The following is a 23,321-nucleotide window of genomic DNA, read 5'->3' on the forward strand; positions in this document are numbered from 1 at the left end:
TAGCAACAGCCAGACTGAGCTGGAACTGGGAAATGCAACTGCTCTTGCAAAAAGGTGAATCCCAGTACTTCTTAGTATGGCAAGGTGAGTGGGCCAACACACTGCAACTACTACCCAGATGAAAGATCTGCTGAGGAGGCAGGTCTCCTGCTATAATGGGGGTCCTCCTGGCCCAGGCCCCTGTTCTCTGCCTGACAGGCCAAAGAAACTGTCCCTGCCTTCAAATTAGGGATGCCAGCTTCCAGGTGTCCTTCCCAGGCAATATCTCCAACTCTCCAGGAGTTTCCCAACATGGATCTGGCAACCCTATCCCCCCATCCTGCTCCAGTGGCCAGGGGGGACCTGGCAACCCTACTCCAAATGCTCTTGCCCAGCCAGCTGTGACATCTGCAGCTACTGGTTTATGAAACTCCCTAAAGATAGCCCTGCTTTCACCACCCCTTACCCCCCATACTTTGATGAAGAAAGGTGGCATCTACTCCAGGATTCTTATGCATCTTCCAAGGCAGTTCTTTCCATCAGTAGACAACTATAACTCACCACTTGCATTTTGGGGGGGGGGGTTGATTTGTAGGCATGCACAACCAACTTCAGTTATTTTAACTGGTTTTCAAATCAACATCTTTCCCCAAATTCACAAAGTGTGTTAGGAAACTCAACATGAGAGGTGCTGATAGGGAGAATGTTTCTAGCAGTGAGTTTTCTTACTGACAACTAATATAGTATTAAATCCCAGAGGTGAACATTTTTGTTCATTATATTTTTGAGAGCCCCATGGCCGGGACACGTTTTGTCCACTGAAAATGAATGCTTGTGATTTAATTATTGTTTGAACTGCCAATAATGCAATTTTGATTTTTATACTGGCAATATTATTCTTAAACATGAACGTCAAGCACAGAGAGAGATATTTTACCTCAGGTGCTTACCTTTATTGATAGCTCAAGATTTTCAACCCCCAAAAAGATCATTTCAGAGTCATAACCCCCTGTGTTTTGGAAATAACGTCTGTCCACAGCTACTACTGCTCCAGGTATTGTTGGACTCCTAGGGAATTTTAAAATATTTTAGAGGTTTTAAAATTTTATTTTTCCAGTTCTGATGTTTTGAACTGCCTTTAGTGTGTCGAGAAAGCAGAATACGAGTTAACAATGGGGGGGGGATCATTCTTGAATTTTTTAACCACCCACTCCCATATTCCCTCCAAAACAGCAAACCCAATGGCTGTATGTGGAAAAGAGAAAAAAGTCTTTTAAAATAATCACAGAATTACATGTAATGTTTTGTTTTTGCCATGAACACAAGTGGAATAGCACTGGAGAACAGAAAGCTTGCAAACATTACGATATTTGCCAGGTATGCATATATGATCTTCAAAAGCTAAGTATAGAAGGTATTGTTAGCACAGTGATCTTCAATTTTTCCAGACCCAGAACAAACCTTTGACACCCAGTCAGTAACATGGGTCACCTTGAGTTGCACACACCCTGCAGAAAGTCACGTGACCCCAGAGTCATATGACAAAACAGGAAGAGCCAGAGTTGTGATCCCACTGGGTGGGGAGGAGGGCTATATGCTGCAAGCATGCATGGAACACCGGAAGACCAAGCAGTGGGGCTGTGGAGCAGGCTAGACCAGATCAGAAAGAAGGCAAGAGAGAGCTTTTGTGGGTAGGGGGTCCCTGAACCGAAGGCATGGTGGCCTTGTGTTCTACACATGCAATTAGCAGCAGCTTGTTGGAGCTTGTGACTGAGCAAGTGGGGTTCACCTCCCAACCCATAGGCTGAAAAACACTGCACTGGCAGATTCTCAGAGGTTGTATTATTTCATTAACCATTACCTGATGGGGCTGATGGGAGATAGTCGTACTTTCTCTTCACGTTCTGGCAGCGGCTTCCAGTGGAAATCTAATTTCCAGTCAAAAACACCTCTTTGCAGGTCCATAGAGGGATAATACTGGAAGGTCTTCCAGTCAATTACATCTATGACAGGAGAGACAATCCGACTCCTGAAACAAGAAAATTGTAATATTCTTTATTGTCACAACTAAAGTTGTGAATCAACTGCTGGTGGTTATAGAATTTTATATAGAGGAGGGGAGAAGCTTGTTCATTGATAGAAGTTCCTTGGAGAAAAGTCATGTTAAAATGTGGTATTTTACAAAATGCAGCGGCAACACTGTTATAACATGGTAATTAACGGGGTCACGTCTTATCAGTTCAAACAAAACAACACTGTTTGCCTATGTGTTTCTGGGCACTATTTAAAATGCTAATAGCAGAGTGGGAGAACCAGTTCTGAACAGCCAAACTGAATGGAGGTTGAAGGATTAAACTCCCATCTTCCTTTCCTGCACAGCCCTAAAACAAACTGAGGATGTATTAAGGCACTTTATAGGCAGCCTGAGAGGTGTGATGTTTGTCTTTTCCATTTGAACCTTCAGTGATTAAACTTGCTAGGTTGCTTGGACATGATTTCCTTTCTATTTCAGACCATCACAGGGTTATTTCAAGTCAAAAATGTACTCAGAACCCCCCTGGGATGCTCCTGTAATAAACAACTAAGAAGAGATTCCCTGATAGATTCATGAAATGCAATACCTGCCCCCATAAAATTCTACAGTTCACGAGTCTACCTGGAGCAAAATTACACATATTATTCATTCTGAAAATACATTGGCACAGGTATGTAAAGACAAGTGGAACACAACAGAAATTGCACTGTGTCTGAAAAGCAACAATAATGGAAGTAGCCTGACTCACAGAAGGAGAAGTAGCAGAATGCCCTGGCTTGCTGTTATCAAGTGTTCCTACTGTGTTTCTCTCGTTTCCTTTTATGATAAAAAAATTGATACATAGAAGGTGTGGTTAAAATAAATCTTCTCTTTACAAATGATTGACTGTTGGGTAAGAATATAAAATACACATAAAAAACAGTGAGGCTGAAGCCAGGTAGAAATATCTATGAAGATGTTTTCTCCTTTGTTGCTTTAAATCTTTCACTAAGAAAAATGAAGTCATTTACTTTTCAAAATGAGTTACAGACTCAAAATGGTCTTTTAAAGATATTGCCTCAAAAATGGTAGAAGTGCCAGCTTTTTATGGTTTATAGCTGAGATAGTATTGCAAGTTTAAGGATTAAATGTTCTGCCAGTTTAGATAAAATGGTTTTGTGGAAATCAAATTGACATAATATGATTTACACCAAGCTCCAGTTTGGATGCAAATTATTATGGCATTCTTTAAGCATAACCAAAAGAACTCACATATGGGAAACTTGACAGAAAAAAGTCACAGATGATAATCAAACTGTGTATGTTCCTATTTGTATTAAAATGCTTATTGTGAAAGCATCTGTTTTTGTCACACTTGCTGACAAATTTAATCTTTTCATAGAGCATTTACTACAATGGCAGTCATTTCAAAACAATGTAACAGAAAGTTGGAAAGTGCTTCTGTAATTCCTTTCATTTTTTACTTAGAAACTGGCAGACAATCAGCAGCGCCTCAACACTTTGAAATGGTTCATACATATTGGCAAGCAACCTCTAATGTTATTATACAGAATCTGGAGCAATGGGAAAAAAGACCCCAAAACAACTCATAAGGGTGTTGTTGTTTTTTAATGGCTCTTAAAATGTCATTGGCAACACTGGTTTCAGGCAACTGGATCATCTGGGATTATTTCAAATGTTTGTTTTTGAATATAAGAGCAACAAAAGGTCACACTTCAATTTTTAAAATAAGCCTCACTTCCTGAATGGGATTGTTTGGGTAGAACGTAGCTGCCCATGAAATGGTTTCCCTTAGCTCTTTTTGTAAACAAGAACATTATGTACTATTATTGGGGGTCTGAATAAATAGAGTTAATTAATCCATCTGTTTTTAAGCTTAAAAAGGCATTCAGTGATCTTGTTATTGATTTATATAAGCCATGGAGTGGAACATGCCATGATAAACTATTGCTTGTATTCTCAAATCTTCCTTCAAAGCGAATCTGTATAAAAATTTAGATAGATCTGGTATGTACATTGTCAAATCCAGATGTGGCTCAGATTTTGAAACAAACTGACCATATCATGGAGAACCACAGAAAGCTAAAGTTTTGTAGACTCTCATCACATGGGAAACATTCCAAAGAAATATGAACTATGAAAAGGATGAGAAAGGCTGGATATACATGAAATTTCTTACAGACAGGAATCATTGGTTTGCCAGGCATAGTACAGTAGGGCTGTTGAAAAAACAATTCAGTAAAATTCAGATTCGGCAAAATTCGGCTGGTTTTTATTCAGGAAATTCCAAATTCCCCCTATTCGGTATAGGGGGAATTCAGCTTGAAATTCGGCATTCCCGAATAAATTCGGCCAAATTTTGCCGATCTGGGCTTTCCGTGGCTCTGGGGGGGCATTTTTTGGGGTAGAGGTCCCAAACTTCCAGGGTAGCTTGGAGGGACCCTCCTTGCAAGAACCCCCAGGTTTGGTGAGGATTGGGTCAGGGGGTCCAGAGTTATGGGGTCTGGAAGGGGGCAACCCCCCTTCCCCATTAAAACCAATGCAAACCTTTTTGCATTGGTTTTAATGGAGAAGGGGGTTGCCCCTTCCAGACCCCAGACCCTGACTCAATCCTCACCAAACTTGGGGGTTCTTGCAAGGAGGGTCTCTCCAAGCTATCCTGGAAGTTTGGGACCTCTACCCCAAAAAATGCCACCCCCAGAGCCATGGGAAAAAACCTCAAATTGACTTCCTTTTCTTTTCACACCTTTTTCACACCTAGCCTGGGAAACTAGGTCAGACTAATTAACCTGGCCTCTTTTTTCCCATGATTGGGTTGCATAGAGGGTTTTATTTTCATTTTGGAGTTTTTTTTAACAGCCCGGGGGGGGCATTTTTGCAAGTAGAGGTCCCAAACTTTCAGGGTGGCTTGAGGGGACCCTTCTGGCAAGAACCCCCAAGTTTGGTTAGGATTGGGTCAGGGGGTCCGGAGTTATGGGGTCTGAGCATCTGGATTAGACCATGGAAAAAGAAAAGAAAAACAGTTCAGGAGAAGCACATACTCCATCTCTCAATATGTCTCATTCTGACCTGTGGATATTACAAAGATATATGATAAGAGAAAGAAATGCATGTAGGAAGTGTAAAATATTATTACTACATTTATTCATTGCCCTTTCTCTTAGATCTCCTTTAACCGTGTCTCATACGTGAATTAATGCGTTCCATTTAGAAATTCCAAGGCTGTTTACTTATGAATATTTCATAAGCCTTAGCTATATGAGAAGTAAACGTGAAAAGGCCACAAGTCTGCTGTTTTTCCATCAAATGCTTGAGGGCTGATGTAAGAAAAGGAGAAATGCTGAAGGATTCATGTCCCACATTAACATTGTTAATATGCTTGATTCCTTCTGTTTACATTGATTATGCTAATTTAAATTATTCTGTATGGGTACAGTGAGGAGTTGCTACTACTTAAATATGTGCGATCTTTTTTGCCTGACACAATGCTTTTCAAGATTAACAATCTTGTTGGTTCATTAAATGCCAAAAAAATTACTTTCATGCTCAAGTATTATTTTATTATTTTATTTTACTTTATTTCTAGCCCCCTATGATGGAATGTTTTTATTTTGTTCTCACATACACCAACTCTCACTATCTCTGTTGAGACTTATAACTTTCTATGACACTGTTGCCACTAATTATGATAGATCTCTTATTTTCTATAAAAAGTCAGAAATATATGGCACTCAACAGGCTTTTTGAAGTACAACTTAAAAATAGTTTTATTTGTCTCTTTTGAGGGGATTTAAAAGTCAGGTTAGCAAAGCTTCATAACTGGAATGTGGGTTGTAACAGAACTGATGAACTTGAGACAGTTATGTTCAAGTGATATATTGTAATTCCAAATGTATCAAGGTGGTTCACATACAAGTGTTTAAACTTTTATTTTCTACTGAGAGTGATTTCTCTTGGCAGTCACTGGTTTGTTTCTTAAACTTAAGCTTCTTTTACACAGTGGTTCTTTAGTTGGAGGTATTAGGAACATTAACACACTTCCTCAGTTTCTCCTTTAAACTGGCCTGGGATCACTCCTTCAACCAGAGCTATTTCCCATTAAACTCTTAGGGATCATTTTATCAACCTTAGAGCTATTTCCCTAGATAACTAGTTATGGATCCTTCCTGATACAAAACCCAAATGTGTTCCTTTTCATTCTAGAGGAGAATCCTCCACCAGACAGCTTGCACTTCACACCGCTGTCTCCAAGCTCTGTCTGTTAACTTCTCTCTCATTCAACTGTCAGAACTCTCCAACTGCCATTCTCAGAATTCTATTTGAACTCCCTGTCAATCAAGGGGTTCTATGACCAGGACAACTCTTTGGAATGCAGCTGTCCATCACACTCATGTTTCTCACTGAGCCCTAAGGTGGATTACACAGTGTCAGTCAATACAATCCATAGTATGAGACATGTGATAAGCAATGTAATAGGACTAGGATTATAGCAATCTGAAACAAAGCATGATATGTTAAACAATGCAGAAAATGTTATTACATAAAATAAGGGTTACTGTAGTCCATTCAATGCTGTCATGCAATTCTCATCCTTTGCAAAGGGGTTTTGGCTAAGAAGTTCACTGCATACTAGATGAGAAGAATGAAAATAATAATGAGTTGGATCTAGTGCCTTCCTTCTGCTAAGCAAGCAGCCTTGCTCATTTGCAGGGTTTCCTTTGTTGGAGAAAAAGTTGTCACATAGTGGAAAGGCTGGATCCAACCAACTATGTTTAGGAAGAAGACAGGAACTTAAAGTACAGACAGGCTGTTATGGAGGGGAAATATAGGATCCAACCCTGCATTTCTGTTCTAACACTAAGGTGAGCATGGAGTGGTAGTACATGTGGGGGGAAGGTTAGATTTTTTTTTAGCTGGATCTTGAAATAAAAAAATGGCCCATTTGTGGGTCATTTGTAGGAGATAATCAATGTAGGAGAATTTATGTGCCCACCTCTTTCCTCCCAATCTCTCCACCACCACTGCATCAGCACAAAATAAAATACTGGTTTCGAGGAAAAACACATTTGCTGATATAAAGTCCTGTTCTGCACATAAAAACATGGTTAACAACTGCCCATGTTGCTTTTCGTTTTAATCAAGAGTTTATGAGAACCTGTGCATCATGACTGAGTATTGGCCGTTTGGTACCCACTGCCCTTCATGCTAGAGCAGTCCATTTGGCAAAGATGCACTGACACAATAGTTGAACAGAATAGTTACTTACCTGTCACTGGCTAGTCTGTCCAGCAGAGGTTCTAGCCAGCCTTTGAGACACTCGCAGTGGGAGTCCATGAAGACCACAATGTCCCCTGTTGCTCGTGCAGCACCAAGCATACGACCCTGGATGACCCCTAGTCTTTTGTTGCTCCTAATCAATTTCACACCTGCCAGCTTAGAGATGTGCTCACTCAGGGATGACTTTAAGTATCCTGCCATTAAAATAACAATGGTTTAGATTTTAGGTTAGTCTGAAGATGTTTCCCCCCCCAAAATAATTTCTTCCAGAAATTACTTGGCTGCCAGTTTGTATATTTGATCCACAATGCTGTGGAGTAGAAAATATGAGAGTAATGAATTGTTGACACATTTTTCATAGCAGTGTTTATGGGAAGGTGTGTGTGCGTGAGGGGGGAAAGGAAATGCCTGGCAAGTTTTATTTCACGCTGAGGTGTAGCTTACATCCAGCAGTGTTCTTGCTGAAGTGCATTAAGGTGATGAATAGTTCATTCAAACCTACATTTATGATGTGTCACTAAATCGTATGCATCTGAATATGTGAACTCCTCCACTGAAAAGTTTTTGAAGTCATGTGAAGTTCTGTCTGCAATGTGTTATGGATGATGATTCTCCCCCCCCCCCACATAAAAACCTCACTTGATGTTGGAGCAATGAAGTAATGAATGTCTGTGTGGACTGAACCTAAATTAACCAAAAAGTAAGAGTGAATACAGGCACTTTCACACAGCCCAAATAATGCACTTTCAATCCACTTTCAATGTACTTTGAAGGTGGATTTTACTGTGTGAACTGGCAAAATCCACTTGCAAACGATCGTTAAGGTGCACTGAAAGTGGATTGAAAGTGCATTATTTGGGCTGTATGAAAGTGCCCTAATGCCACTACATTGTGATTCCAGTTCTGTGTTAGAAACATAATATCAGCAAGTTGAGTATTGGATCAGCGAGTTGCTTCCTAAGCCAAGGAGCTGAGTCAGCTCTCATTTTTTACTCACTCTTTGTACATGGGTGATAGGGGTGCCTGCCTTCCCCCTAAATAGGATTGCCAGGTCCCTCTTCGCCACCTGTGGGAGGTTTTTGGGGAAGAGCCTGAGGAGGGTGGGGTTTGGGAAGGGGAGGGATTCAATGCCATAGAGTCCAATTGCCAAAGCTGCCATTTTCTCCAGGTGAATTGATCTCTATCAGCTGGAGATCAGTCGTAATAGCAGGCAATCTCCAGCTAGTACCTGGAGGTGGGCAACCCTACCCCCAAATATAGTTATCCTTCCTCTCCCCACCACAATTCACAAACATTTAAATTGATTGGAAAACGACTTGGTTGACTGTGTGTTGGTGATGTCACAAGTGGCAGCCCATAGGCAACTAACTCAGCTGGCTTTTTCACAGTTCCGACTAAACTGTGTTGCAAACCTGCATCTCTTTTCTGCCAGAGGTTATCCCATATGTATGCTTGGAAAGCAATGAGAATACTATCACACTGCCTCCAAGTGTCGGAAAGTTCCAAGAGACTGAAGATGGAACACAGGCAGGATGGTGCTGCTGCAGTCGTCTTGTTTGTGGCTTCCTAGAGGCACCTGGTTGGCCACTGTGTGAACAGACTGCTGGACTTGATGGGCCTTGGTCTGATCCAGTAGGGCCTTTCTTATGTTCTTAAGATGGGCTGGGAGACTATGAGGTCATCTACAATTTCTGCCACCTTGCATTTAGACGTTACAAACAATCTACATGGTTGCATACTGAAAATGATGAGCTTACAAGTGATCGTTACATGGCAATTATTTGTCTAGTTCACCAAAGGAGACGTTCTGTTGATTGTCCTAGCTCTGATGAGTATCTAGAATGCATGTTGTTTATCAAAGAAAAAAGAGACAAGCGATTGCTAATAGTCTGATAAGGACCTGTAATAATGATAATCACCTGTAACCTAAATTATTCCAAAGAGGTAGTGGTATTCGTCTGTTGAAGCCGAAGACTTGTGGCACCTGACAACATTTTAATACAGCATAAGATATTGTGGACTGGAATTGGCCTCTAGTCCATGAAAACATATGCTCAAATACACTATTGTGAGCCTTTGTGTTTAACTCTTGTAACGGCCTTTGGCCATATGCAATAAACTAAACTTGAATTAGTACCACAAAACTGTTGGTTATTCTAAGCTCATTAATTTACTGTACCCACACCCATACACACACACACACACACACACACAAACAACCATTTGGCCTTTACTCATCAAGTTGAACTAAATTCTAATTAATAGGGTTGCCAGGTCCCTCTTCACCACTGGAGGGAGGATTTTTTGGGGCGGAGCCTGAGGAGAACAGGGTTTGGGAGGAGAAGGACTTCAATGGCATAGAGTCTAAATGCCAAAGTGGCCATTTTCTCCAGGTGAACTGATCTCTATTGGCTGGAGATAGTTGTAATAGCAGGAGATCTTCAGCTACTACCTGGAGGTTCTATCAGAACAATAACCTATGCTGAAAATTATGGCTATAACAAGAAACAACAGCACGTAGGGCTCTTTAAGAAATAGCAATTTACTGTGTAAATTGGACACACGGGATTTCATTAATCATGTTGAAAATTTTTCTTTACCACCACAGGCAGCCTTTGTATCTTTAGATGTCTCTGCCCTTTACACGAATATCCCATTGGAAGAGGCACGCAACATTTGTTCAAGATAGGCTGGATTCCCGATCTGATTCTAATCCTCCAACTCATTTTTTAATGTCTTTACTTGACATTATTTTTGATCATAATTTTTTCAGATATGGAGATCAATTTTTTGTTCAAACTCAAGGGGTTGCCATGGGGGCTGCTTTTGCTCCCTCCATAGCTAACCTATATATGATAGCCTTTAAAGAAAAATTTCTTTATGGTAGTGAGTTTTTTCAGGATCATGTCTTAATTTTTTATAGGTATATTGATGATTTATTTTTCATTCTTGATTCGGCTTCCAGCTATAGCTCCTTACTTATTTGGATAAATTCTCTGGATCCACATTTGAAGTTTTCCGGCGATTGTAATTGCCAGTCCTTATCATATCTAGATGTGACGGTCTTTAGGACCGCACAAAATCTGGCAGCCGTCAAACCTTTTTGTAAACCTACCGACCTGGGGGCAGGTCTTCATTTTGCGTCATATCACCCTTTACATCTCAGACGTAATCTTCCATTTAGCCATCTATTAAGGCTCAAGAGGAATTCTAAATTTGAGCATGATTTTTCTTTGTCTTCAGAACAATTATTTACCAAGTTAAAATCTAGGGGATACAGCGATTCTATCATCTCTGAAGCAAGAGTTAAAGCAGCAAAGAAAACCAGAATGGAATTATTGGCATCTAAACCTTCTCAAGATCAATGTGCTTCTAGAGTGTATGCTTCACTTCAGTTTACTCACCTGTCGAGTGAAATCAAGAAAATTATTTTCCGTCATTGGCATATTTTAAATTGACCCCGTTATTAGGGCTACGAAAAACATCATCTTTACGCAATAGCTTGGTGAAAACGGACCATCTCCCTGTCAAGCAACAGACCAAACCCAATGGCCATTTCAAATGTGGCACATGCGCAATGTGCAGGTTTAGTCTACCGGTTAAAGAGATCAGTTCTTCCGCCTTTAAATTCAGATATCAAATCAAACAATTCTGTAATTGTTTGTCTGAAAATGTTATCTATGCGGTCTCGTGCCCGTGCTCTCTCCTGTACATCGGTTCCACATCTAGACAGCTCAAAGTAAGGATTGCTGAGCATAGAACACGCATTCGCGCACGTGTACTTGAAGCCCCACTCACGGCGCACTATTTAGAAAAGGGTCACATGGAGAATGATCTATCTTTCTTTGTACTGTGGAAATACACCCCCAAGCCTTACCATAAAGAAGATGTCCTCACCATTTTGCATAGACAGGAGATGAAGATGATATTCCTTTTTAAAACCCTGGCCCCTGGTGGCCTCAACAATGAATTCGACTTGGGATGTTTTCTTTAAGTTTGCTTCTAGCTCTCTAAGTTTTTTTCTTCTACTAACCTTTCACTGCAATTCCATTGTAAATGCCCCTCAGCTGGGAATGTTTTACACTCAAACATAAGTCACAGATAGCTGCTTGAGAAACTTCTATGCTCATTGTAGCACAGGAGAACCTGGAGGGTCGCTATTTTGTTCACATTGGGTAAGATATTTTCAGCTCCTGACTTCTTCTTTACTTACATTACATGCTTTTGTTTATTTATGCATATAATAATTTTGTATTGTAGAGGCATTTGCACATTGGAAATATTTATTGAACTGATAGAGTGTGCCTTTTGAATCATGACCATGGTAAGGCTGCTTATTTCACTATTTATTTAACGTAATACATGTTATAAGTAACTGATATTAAATGAATATTATACATTATTTACAGAGGCACATGTGCCCTTAGATACATTATGGAAGAAATTGATATTAATATTGAATCACTGATATACAACTGAAGAAGCTGTTATCAAGCGAAACGATCACCAATCTGGAGGTGTCGTCTTGTGTTGTTGTGGTGCTGCTGTGGAAAAATCATCTGTATAATTGTCACATTTATTCATTTATTTGGAAGCACATGGTGAATTAACCTATTTATGTTTATTGATATATGGTCTCACCTGTCTAAAGTTTCCTGTATGAAGTAAATACAAACTTTTGGATGTCAAATTGTATGATGTAAATACAAAGTCTTGGATATTTTTCTCATAGATATTTTTTCTTATACATATGCTTGTTCAGTATAAATATTTTACACGGTAAATTGCTATTTCTTAAAGAGCCCTACGTGCTGTTGTTTCTTGTTACTACCTGGAGGTTGGCAACCCTACTAATTAATGTTAAAAAGCTGTGAGGGAATCTTTCAGTTTCAGGACAAATATTGCCCAGTAATAATATTAGTTCATGACCTTAAATTACATCACAGGAAATAATCCCAGGAAATGCTGAGAATTTCCAGCATTATTATTTTCCCCAATAGTCAGAAAATACGATGGCAACCATGCTTGCAGGAAACGCAAGATTTGAAAGAGGAAGTGCCCACCCCTGACCACCGTTTATTTTCTTATCCTCTCTGCTAAACCAGCAGATCCCATCAGACTGACTATGGGAGCAAAAGAAGAACTACCTTGTGTGCTGAGGTCATCTACAAGGATGATTTCTCTGAGAAAGGCCCTGGGGGCTGTATCCAAGATGCTATGAACAGTCCTCAAGAGAGTCGACCAGGCCTCATTATGGAAGCAGATGATGACACTCGCCGTAGGCAGATTGGGACTGGATTCTTGTTGCAGGCACCTTAGAAAGGGAACAAAAGGTACACCGTGCAAATTAATCTGTTTCTTTTAGAGTTTTGCCCAATAAAATATTCTCAGTTACTCAAAAATTTGTATCGGCATGACTGGCTTAAAAACAAACAAACATTGCTTTATCCATTTTGCATCCCAGACTTATTTAACGCATTGTGCATCTGTCGTCTATAAATCTTTAATTATGGTATTATAGAATTTGGTAAGGATTATATAAAGTGCATGCAATTCTATTGTGTTTCATAATATTTTGTTAAGTAGCAGCACTGCTTATAAGCCAAGGATTCCTAGGGAAATATTAAGTAGGAAATTATGAGCTGCATTCTATTATAATGCAATTACATACTAGAATAAACTAACATCGCTCAAAGGTTTGTACACCTCACACAGCTTTTTCTAAAACAAAACAAAACCTTCTTAGATGCTTCTGTAGATAAGAGCCGGTACCAGCATGCAAGGGGACATTACTAAAAAGAATCTGAAAGGTCAGTACTAATTAATGTTAATTTAAAAAGTGATTTCTTTGTAAGTGTACAATCCATAAAGGATTGCCAACCTCCAGGTAGTCCACAAGAAAAGAAGGCTCAGTGCTGTAAGGATAATTGGAGCAACCCAAAACAGCACTATAACACTATAAAGCAAATAAGTGAATTTTATAAAGTGCAAAGTGAATAAATATATACAGCATATACAAAGGGAGTACAACCAGATACAAAATTTACAATAACAATCCAATAAATATGACTTATCAAGAGGATGCCAAGGATCCTGATTCAACAGGTAAGTTCAAGTAATCAACCAATTAAGGTATCATTTGATATTAGAATTTTTTGAATCATTCAAATTCTTTTTAGGTTGCAGTTATTGGAACAAAGCCACAGGAAAAAGATGTCAGACGTGTTGTCTAGATCGGGACCACGTTTCGCATATGGCTTCTTCGGTGACCTGTATCTGTGTATCAAAAATGCATGTATTCAACTAATAAATCAACATTTATAATAGACATTAAAACATTATTAAATCAATAATAAAAAGACTATGCAAGCATAAATATTCTTACCAATAATAGATATAAGTATAAGTGCCTTAGTAGGTGTTGTCTCATAGGGACCGCAAAGATTTGTATCCAGGTCTCCAAAAGGACAGAATAGTCAAGGAAAGATAAGGATGGTATTTAAAAGTAAAAAGGATTTGGCTCTTAAATGATCGCAGCTGTAGCAGACAGGCTCAGAAAACACTCAGAAAAAAAGGGTTCTTAAAGTGATGCTATCCTAAAAAACAGGAATAATCTAATTCATTGTTTAGACCATTGGGAGACAATGTTCCCATAAGGAAAATAAGTTTAGTCTCCATTTGGTGCAATATTTTTTGGATATTTTGCGAGTCATAGGGTCGACCACGGAATTGCCATAAAACACAAAAGGAGAAATCCCTATCTCCATGTCCTTTTTCCAAAAAATGGGCAGTGAGCGGGGCTTCTAAATTTCTGGAGCGAATTCTAGAAGAATGTTCAGAGATCCTGATCCTCACGGGACGTATGGTGCTGCCAATGTATTTTAAACCACATTTACATTCCACGCAATAAACAACATTTTTTGAAGCACAATTAAAGAAATTTTTTAGAAAAAAACGGAAACCAGTGGTAGCAGATGTGAGCTCTTTAACTGTAAGGCATAAATTACACACTGAGCACGTACCACAACGATGATGTCCTATTGCTGGCGGCAAAAGTAAAGAAGTGGAAAAAGAAGGCTGGGGAGAAATGTCAGTGTGAACCAGGAAGTCACGCATGGATCGTGGGCGGCGTAATCCGCATAGAGGTGGATTTTTACAGCCAGGTAAGGTTTCTACTAGGTGCCAATGTCTTTTGATTATGTTATTGATCAGATGAGCCTTGGAGCTATGTTGTAAGGACCAAGTAATGTTAGTAGAAGATGTAGGTGGTTTTGATCTTAAAAGTTCCTGTCTGTCTTTCAGATCTGCTCTGGTTTTGGCTGACTGTAAGACGTGGGGTGGATATCCTTTGGCTGACAATGCATTGTTTAAAGAAGCAGCTGTATAGTGATAGTCTGTTGAAAGAGTTGAATTCCTCTTTATTCTTAAAAAATGACTGTAAGGAAGGTTGTTAATTAAGTGTGGTGGATGAAAAGAAGAAAAATCAAGTCCTGCATGCTTAGTTAGGGGTTTGGTATAGGGTTTTACTGCCAGAGTAGACCCAGCAGTAACAAACACTTCCAAATCCAGAAATGGAATGGAAGTCTTACTGAACGTACCAGTAAAAGTAAGGTGAGTATGAAGAGTATTAACCCATTCTAAAAACTGTTTGTAGGCAGCCACTGACTTGAAATTAAAGAACAAATCATCAACAAAACGTTTATAAATAAGAATGTCATCTGAAAAGGGATTGTTTTGGAATATGAACTTTTTTTCGAAGTAAATCATAAAAATATTGGCTATTGAAGGAGCGCAAGCTGCGCCCATACTGACTCCATTAACTTGTAAATAAAATTGATCTTTATACCTAAAGTAATTATGCTCAAATAATATATCCAAAAGTTGCAGCAAAAATTGGGTAGGCGGTGAGGGGTCATTTCTAGAGTCTAAAAGATCTTGGATAATATTGCGCGCTTCATTAAGGGGTATATTCGTATACAAAGATACGACATCTAAGGTAGCAAAAATACTATCAGATGGAATAGATTTGTTTTCCAGTTGAAAAATAAAATCTCGAGAATCTAGAAGAAACGAAGAGGTAGAAGAAGCATAAGGTTTTAAATAATAATCTAGGAACTGGGCAATAGGTTCTAGAAGTGATCCTGAGCCGGAAATAATAGGACGGCCAGGGGGAGGGCGAGTAGTTTTATGCACTTTGGGTAAAGTATAAAATACAGGTGTTCTAGGAAATTTATTCTGTAGGAATTCAGCAGTTTGTGATGTGATATAGCCAGCTGCAAGACCTTCATAGACAGTTGTTCTAATAATTAATTCTATAGCTTTAACAGGGTTAGTAGAAATGGGACGATAGAAAGCAGAATTGGAAAGCTGTCGCAAATTTTCATTGTCATAATCACAGTAATTTAAAATAACAATAGATCCACCCTTATCTGCCTCCTTTATGACAATGGATTTATCTTTATTTAATTGATCAACAATCATTTCTTGGGCCGGAGTGAAATTTATTGAAGTGGGAATATGTCTCTTTTCCATCAAAGACACATCCCGAAGAACTAAATGTTGAAAGGTCTGAATGAGATGATTGGGGTTAGCAGGAATGAATGTGGAAGGACATTTAAAAGGTTGCCTCGCAACTGATGAACCCTGAAAAAAATCCTTTAGTTTTAATTGTCGGAATAATTTAAACAGGTCTACTCGGGTGTAAAAAGATGAATACTTTGGAGTAGGTGCAAAGCCAAGCCCCAAATTCAATACTTCTAATTCAGCTTTAGAAAGAGGTCTGTCAGATAAATTAAGGACTAAGTTCTCTCGTTTTGATTCCTCCCGCCTTGATTCCCTTTTTGTGCTTCAAAAAATGTTGTTTATTGCGTGGAATGTAAATGTGGTTTAAAATACATTGGCAGCACCATACGTCCCGTGAGGATCAGGATCTCTGAACATTCTTCTAGAATTCGCTCCAGAAATTTAGAAGCCCCGCTCACTGCCCATTTTTTGGAAAAAGGACATGGAGATAGGGATTTCTCCTTTTGTGTTTTATGGCAATTCCGTGGTCGACCCTATGACTCGCAAAATATCCAAAAAATATTGCACCAAATGGAGACTAAACTTATTTTCCTTATGGGAACATTGTCTCCCAATGGTCTAAACAATGAATTAGATTATTCCTGTTTTTTAGGATAGCATCACTTTAAGAACCCTTTTTTTCTGAGTGTTTTCTGAGCCTGTCTGCTACAGCTGCGATCATTTAAGAGCCAAATCCTTTTTACTTTTAAATACCATCCTTATCTTTCCTTGACTATTCTGTCCTTTTGGAGACCTGGATACAAATCTTTGCGGTCCCTATGAGACAACACCTACTAAGGCACTTATACTTATATCTATTATTGGTAAGAATATTTATGCTTGCATAGTCTTTTTATTATTGATTTAATAATGTTTTAATGTCTATTATAAATGTTGATTTATTAGTTGAATACATGCATTTTTGATACACAGATACAGGTCACCGAAGAAGCCATATGCGAAACGTGGTCCCGATCTAGACAACACGTCTGACATCTTTTTCCTGTGGCTTTGTTCCAATAACTGCAACCTAAAAAGAATTTGAATGATTCAAAAAATTCTAATATCAAATGATACCTTAATTGGTTGATTACTTGAACTTACCTGTTGAATCAGGATCCTTGGCATCCTCTTGATAAGTCATATTTATTGGATTGTTATTGTAAATTTTGTATCTGGTTGTACTCCCTTTGTATATGCTGTATATATTTATTCACTTTGCACTTTATAAAATTCACTTATTTGCTTTATAGTGTTATAGTGCTGTTTTGGGTTGCTCCAATTATCCTTACAGCACTGAGCCTTCTTTTCTTGTGGTTTACCATTATGGCTCACAAACTCGATATGTTTACATTTAGTAATGTTGAAAAAGGAAATATTTTAAAGACTATGCCTTCATTATGTAATTTGTCCACTTATACCCAGGATATAGATGGTACCACTTTATGGAATTTGGTCAAGAAAAAAACTAGACTTGATTTGCATGCTGCCTCATTAGCCGATTATTGTAAATCAGAACTAATTCCTAGGGGTCTTAGAATTCAAAAGGCTCCTGCTTTATTCATTGAAAGTTCTTCTTTTAAGGAACGGTGGGCTGCTATTTTGAATCGCTGTTCAATGGACCTGATGTTATTAATCATCCAACAAGCCTCCAGTGATTCCAACAAAATGGAGGATGATATTAAAAAAGCTAAGGATGATTTGCGTATAAAAACTTCTGCAGATGATTATAAAAAATATTTGGATAACTTAGAAAAAGACCTTGCTGAATATGTGCAGAATATAAAATCCATGAAAATGCGAAAGTTTTCTAGGGACAAAAATGATTATGCACAAAAGAAAATATATTATTGGGAATACAAGCAGTCAAGTCCCTCTCATTCTTCCTCCAGAAGGAATTTCTATCAGCCACCTCCTTCCAATAATGACCGTGATTTTGATTCATATAGCTCCTCTAGTGCAGGTTCATCCTTTTCTAATACTTCTTACAACAGAAAACCTTATTTTTTGCGAACTGGAGGACGACCAAAGAACTACAGACCCCCAGGCTCCCGCCCACGAGGCGGGAGGAATCAAAACGAGAGAACTTAGTCCTTAATTTATCTGACAGACCTCTTTCTAAAGCTGAATTAGAAGTATTGAATTTGGGGCTTGGCTTTGCACCTACTCCAAAGTATTCATCTTTTTACACCCGAGTAGACCTGTTTAAATTATTCCGACAATTAAAACTAAAGGATTTTTTTCAGGGTTCATCAGTTGCGAGGCAACCTTTTAAATGTCCTTCCACATTCATTCCTGCTAACCCCAATCATCTCATTCAGACCTTTCAACATTTAGTTCTTCGGGATGTGTCTTTGATGGAAAAGAGACATATTCCCACTTCAATAAATTTCACTCCGGCCCAAGAAATGATTGTTGATCAATTAAATAAAGATAAATCCATTGTCATAAAGGAGGCAGATAAGGGTGGATCTATTGTTATTTTAAATTACTGTGATTATGACAATGAAAATTTGCGACAGCTTTCCAATTCTGCTTTCTATCGTCCCATTTCTACTAACCCTGTTAAAGCTATAGAATTAATTATTAGAACAACTGTCTATGAAGGTCTTGCAGCTGGCTATATCACATCACAAACTGCTGAATTCCTACAGAATAAATTTCCTAGAACACCTGTATTTTATACTTTACCCAAAGTGCATAAAACTACTCGCCCTCCCCCTGGCCGTCCTATTATTTCCGGCTCAGGATCACTTCTAGAACCTATTGCCCAGTTCCTAGATTATTATTTAAAACCTTATGCTTCTTCTACCTCTTCGTTTCTTCTAGATTCTCGAGATTTTATTTTTCAACTGGAAAACAAATCTATTCCATCTGATAGTATTTTTGCTACCTTAGATGTCGTATCTTTGTATACGAATATACCCCTTAATGAAGCGCGCAATATTATCCAAGATCTTTTAGACTCTAGAAATGACCCCTCACCGCCTACCCAATTTTTGCTGCAACTTTTGGATATATTATTTGAGCATAATTACTTTAGGTATAAAGATCAATTTTATTTACAAGTTAATGGAGTCAGTATGGGCGCAGCTTGCGCTCCTTCAATAGCCAATATTTTTATGATTTACTTCGAAAAAAAGTTCATATTCCAAAACAATCCCTTTTCAGATGACATTCTTATTTATAAACGTTTTGTTGATGATTTGTTCTTTAATTTCAAGTCAGTGGCTGCCTACAAACAGTTTTTAGAATGGGTTAATACTCTTCATACTCACCTTACTTTTACTGGTACGTTCAGTAAGACTTCCATTCCATTTCTGGATTTGGAAGTGTTTGTTACTGCTGGGTCTACTCTGGCAGTAAAACCCTATACCAAACCCCTAACTAAGCATGCAGGACTTGATTTTTCTTCTTTTCATCCACCACACTTAATTAACAACCTTCCTTACAGTCATTTTTTAAGAATAAAGAGGAATTCAACTCTTTCAACAGACTATCACTATACAGCTGCTTCTTTAAACAATGCATTGTCAGCCAAAGGATATCCACCCCACGTCTTACAGTCAGCCAAAACCAGAGCAGATCTGAAAGACAGACAGGAACTTTTAAGATCAAAACCACCTACATCTTCTACTAACATTACTTGGTCCTTACAACATAGCTCCAAGGCTCATCTGATCAATAACATAATCAAAAGACATTGGCACCTAGTAGAAACCTTACCTGGCTGTAAAAATCCACCTCTATGCGGATTACGCCGCCCACGATCCATGCGTGACTTCCTGGTTCACACTGACATTTCTCCCCAGCCTTCTTTTTCCACTTCTTTACTTTTGCCGCCAGCAATAGGACATCATCGTTGTGGTACGTGCTCAGTGTGTAATTTATGCCTTACAGTTAAAGAGCTCACATCTGCTACCACTGGTTTCCGTTTTTTTCTAAAAAATTTCTTTAATTGTGCTTCAAAAAATGTTGTTTATTGCGTGGAATGTAAATGTGGTTTAAAATACATTGGCAGCACCATACGTCCCGTGAGGATCAGGATCTCTGAACATTCTTCTAGAATTCGCTCCAGAAATTTAGAAGCCCCGCTCACTGCCCATTTTTTGGAAAAAGGACATGGAGATAGGGATTTCTCCTTTTGTGTTTTATGGCAATTCCGTGGTCGACCCTATGACTCGCAAAATATCCAAAAAATATTGCACCAAATGGAGACTAAACTTATTTTCCTTATGGGAACATTGTCTCCCAATGGTCTAAACAATGAATTAGATTATTCCTGTTTTTTAGGATAGCATCACTTTAAGAACCCTTTTTTTCTGAGTGTTTTCTGAGCCTGTCTGCTACAGCTGCGATCATTTAAGAGCCAAATCCTTTTTACTTTTAAATACCATCCTTATCTTTCCTTGACTATTCTGTCCTTTTGGAGACCTGGATACAAATCTTTGCGGTCCCTATGAGACAACACCTACTAAGGCACTTATACTTATATCTATTATTGGTAAGAATATTTATGCTTGCATAGTCTTTTTATTATTGATTTAATAATGTTTTAATGTCTATTATAAATGTTGATTTATTAGTTGAATACATGCATTTTTGATACACAGATACAGGTCACCGAAGAAGCCATATGCGAAACGTGGTCCCGATCTAGACAACACGTCTGACATCTTTTTCCTGTGGCTTTGTTCCAATAACTGCAACCTAAAAAGAATTTGAATGATTCAAAAAATTCTAATATCAAATGATACCTTAATTGGTTGATTACTTGAACTTACCTGTTGAATCAGGATCCTTGGCATCCTCTTGATAAGTCATATTTATTGGATTGTTATTGTAAATTTTGTATCTGGTTGTACTCCCTTTGTATATGCTGTATATATTTATTCACTTTGCACTTTATAAAATTCACTTATTTGCTTTATAGTGTTATAGTGCTGTTTTGGGTTGCTCCAACCTCCAGGTAGTAGCTGGAGATCTCCTCCTATTACAGCTGATCTCCCGCCGATAGAGATCGGTTCTCCTGGAGAAAATGGCCGCTTGGGCAATTGGACTCTATGGCATTGAAGTCCCTCCCCTCCCCAAACCCCGCCCTCCTCAGGCTCCACCCAAAAACCTCCTGCCGATGGCAAAGAGGACCTGGAAGCCCTAAATCCATAGTATACATTGTTGTTTATTTAATTTTCTCAATATTAAGATGTAATTAGATATTGCATGCTGTACATGCTCTGTGAATTGTCCGATGTATAATTTGTATATATAATTTTAAAAATAAACAGCCAATTGCCCCATAGCACCCTATGCATTTCCACAAGTGGGATCCTGTGAACTGACCTATTTACAGTGAATTCCTAAGAACACTTTCTTGGGAGTAAGCTCTATTCAGAAGACTTGAGTAGAATTTTGAGTAGACATTAGGGATTCCAACCTCCAGGTAGTAGCTGGAGATCTCCTCCTATTACAACTGCTCTCCAGCAGATAGAGATCAGGTCACTGTAGTGGAAATTGCGGAAGACAATTGTACTCACGAGGAGGTAGGTGGTGCTCAATACAGCCCTTCTGCATGTGAAAGCAATCTCAGGGAGTTAATTGTCACACTACACTGTAAATAATGAGCACCTGGTGATGGGGAAATAAATCTGGCTTCGCTAACTACTGAAGAGAGGAGGAGAAGAGGGCTCCAGATAAGAAGCCAGAGAAGGAGCGTCTGCAGAACAAGGACGGGCTACCAGACAGGATGAAGTGGCTTACCTCCCAGTAGACGACTTCCCATCTTCCTAAGGTTATTAGCCTGGATACAAGGTTATTTTTGTTTAATAAAGCTGCATACCTTTTCCTCCCCAATATCTGCCTGTTGGAATCCATTTTTTTTTAACCATGGGTAATACAATCACCTGGCGAAAATGACCACTTTGGCAATTGGACTCTATGGCATTGAAGTCCCTCCCCTCTCCAAACCCCGCTCTCCTCAGGCTCCACCCCAAAAACCTCCCACCGGTGGTGAAGAGGGACCTGGCAACCCAAGCAGACATGCTTACAATTGCTCTCTTTATGTTCATCTTGAGTGTGTTCATGTGCATGTGTGCATGCATATTCTGAATCTTTGTTTGTTTACAGGCTTTGGGGGAAGGGCAAATTGTCATAACTGTATTAAATCCACTGTGGTTATTTTTCTTACGAGCACTTTTAGTGTAATCCCACCTTTAATTTATGGAACATCTTTTCTAATGATCAGTCTTCTGTAGATAATTTATTTATCTTATTTATTTAAAACATTTTTATTCCGCCTTTCCACCCAATCAGAGTGTTAAAGGTGGTGAACATAAAGACATTAAAACAATTAAAATAAGTTTAAAATATAAATATAAATTTAATTAAAAACACGTAAACAAACATCACTAGAAGGAGGGCCAAAACCTGCTATTGGGGGCATGCCGGACAAAACAAAGAAGTCTTCGCCTGCTGGTGAAAGACTACGATAGAGGGAGACAAATGAATCTCCCTGGGGAAGGAGTTCCAAAGTTTCAGTGCTACGACAGAGAAGGCTTTCTGACAGAGAAGAAATGCAATGGTTATATAATTTGCAATTGTTCTATAATTTGTGGTTACCTTTCTCATAGTAAGCTATATCATTAGAATATGTACAGAGTGGTGAAAATTTTAAAAAGGAAAAGGAGCCTCCTTGTCCCAAACTGGCTGAGCTGCTTGGACAATAGCAATCAGTCTTTATATTTCAGACCTGAAAATTATCTTTAACAATTGTAACAGTTGTATCCATAAATAGCAAAGGTAAGAAGCAATGAAGTGTAGCATCTATTCGAACAACTCGTAAGCCCTACCCTGTTCCAGCTGCAGGTGGTACATTTAAGAATAAACCATGAATTCATTCAGAATTTGTGCTTTGCAGCTGAGATTTAAGACACAAAAAGGAGTGGTGTGCATGAGTAGAAAGAAGACTACGCACGTATTGTGTTAGATTATATACAGTGCAATCCTAATCAGAGTGACACCCTTCTAAACCCATTTACTTCAATGGCAATAATTATGACAAAATGAACAAAACTGAAACCTATTAGCATCTTACAGACCAACAAAATTTTTCATCAAATACAACAAAGTGAGCTCTGACTCACAAAAGCTTATAGCCTGGAAAATTGTACTGGTCTTTAAATTGCAAGTATGCCCGAATCTTGTTCTACTAAAAAAAAAAGATTTTCTCTACCTTTTAAGGAGAATCAAACCGGCTTACAATTTCCTTCCCTTCCTCTCCTCTCCCCACAATAGACACCTTGTGAGGTAGGTGGGGCTGAGAGAATTCAGAGAACTGTGACTAGCCCACGGTCACTCAGCTGGCTTCATGTGTAGGAGTGGGGAAACCAACCCGGTTCACCAGATTAGAGTCCGCCGCTCATGTGGAGGAGTGAGGAATCAAACCCGGTTCTTCAAACCCGCTGGCTCTCTA

The 23,321-nt window shown here is 38.8% G+C and overlaps 1 protein-coding gene across 1 annotated transcript in view; it reads right to left on the reverse strand.

Moving 5' to 3' along the window:
* The window catches only part of GALNT15 (polypeptide N-acetylgalactosaminyltransferase 15), a 35,649-nt gene that overhangs the window by 7,019 nt on the left and 5,309 nt on the right, over positions 1-23,321 (reverse strand). Inside the window, exons 2-5 of the mRNA XM_056858006.1 lie at positions 12,439-12,605; positions 7,281-7,485; positions 1,841-2,008; positions 930-1,047 (exon numbers count right to left, since the gene is read on the reverse strand). Coding sequence (XP_056713984.1) covers positions 930-1,047; positions 1,841-2,008; positions 7,281-7,485; positions 12,439-12,605 — 658 coding nt within the window. The remainder of the gene's footprint in view (positions 1-929; positions 1,048-1,840; positions 2,009-7,280; positions 7,486-12,438; positions 12,606-23,321) is intronic.

Source organism: Euleptes europaea, chromosome 11 (assembly GCF_029931775.1).
Source record: "Euleptes europaea isolate rEulEur1 chromosome 11, rEulEur1.hap1, whole genome shotgun sequence".
Classification (NCBI taxonomy): domain Eukaryota; kingdom Metazoa; phylum Chordata; class Lepidosauria; order Squamata; family Sphaerodactylidae; genus Euleptes; species Euleptes europaea.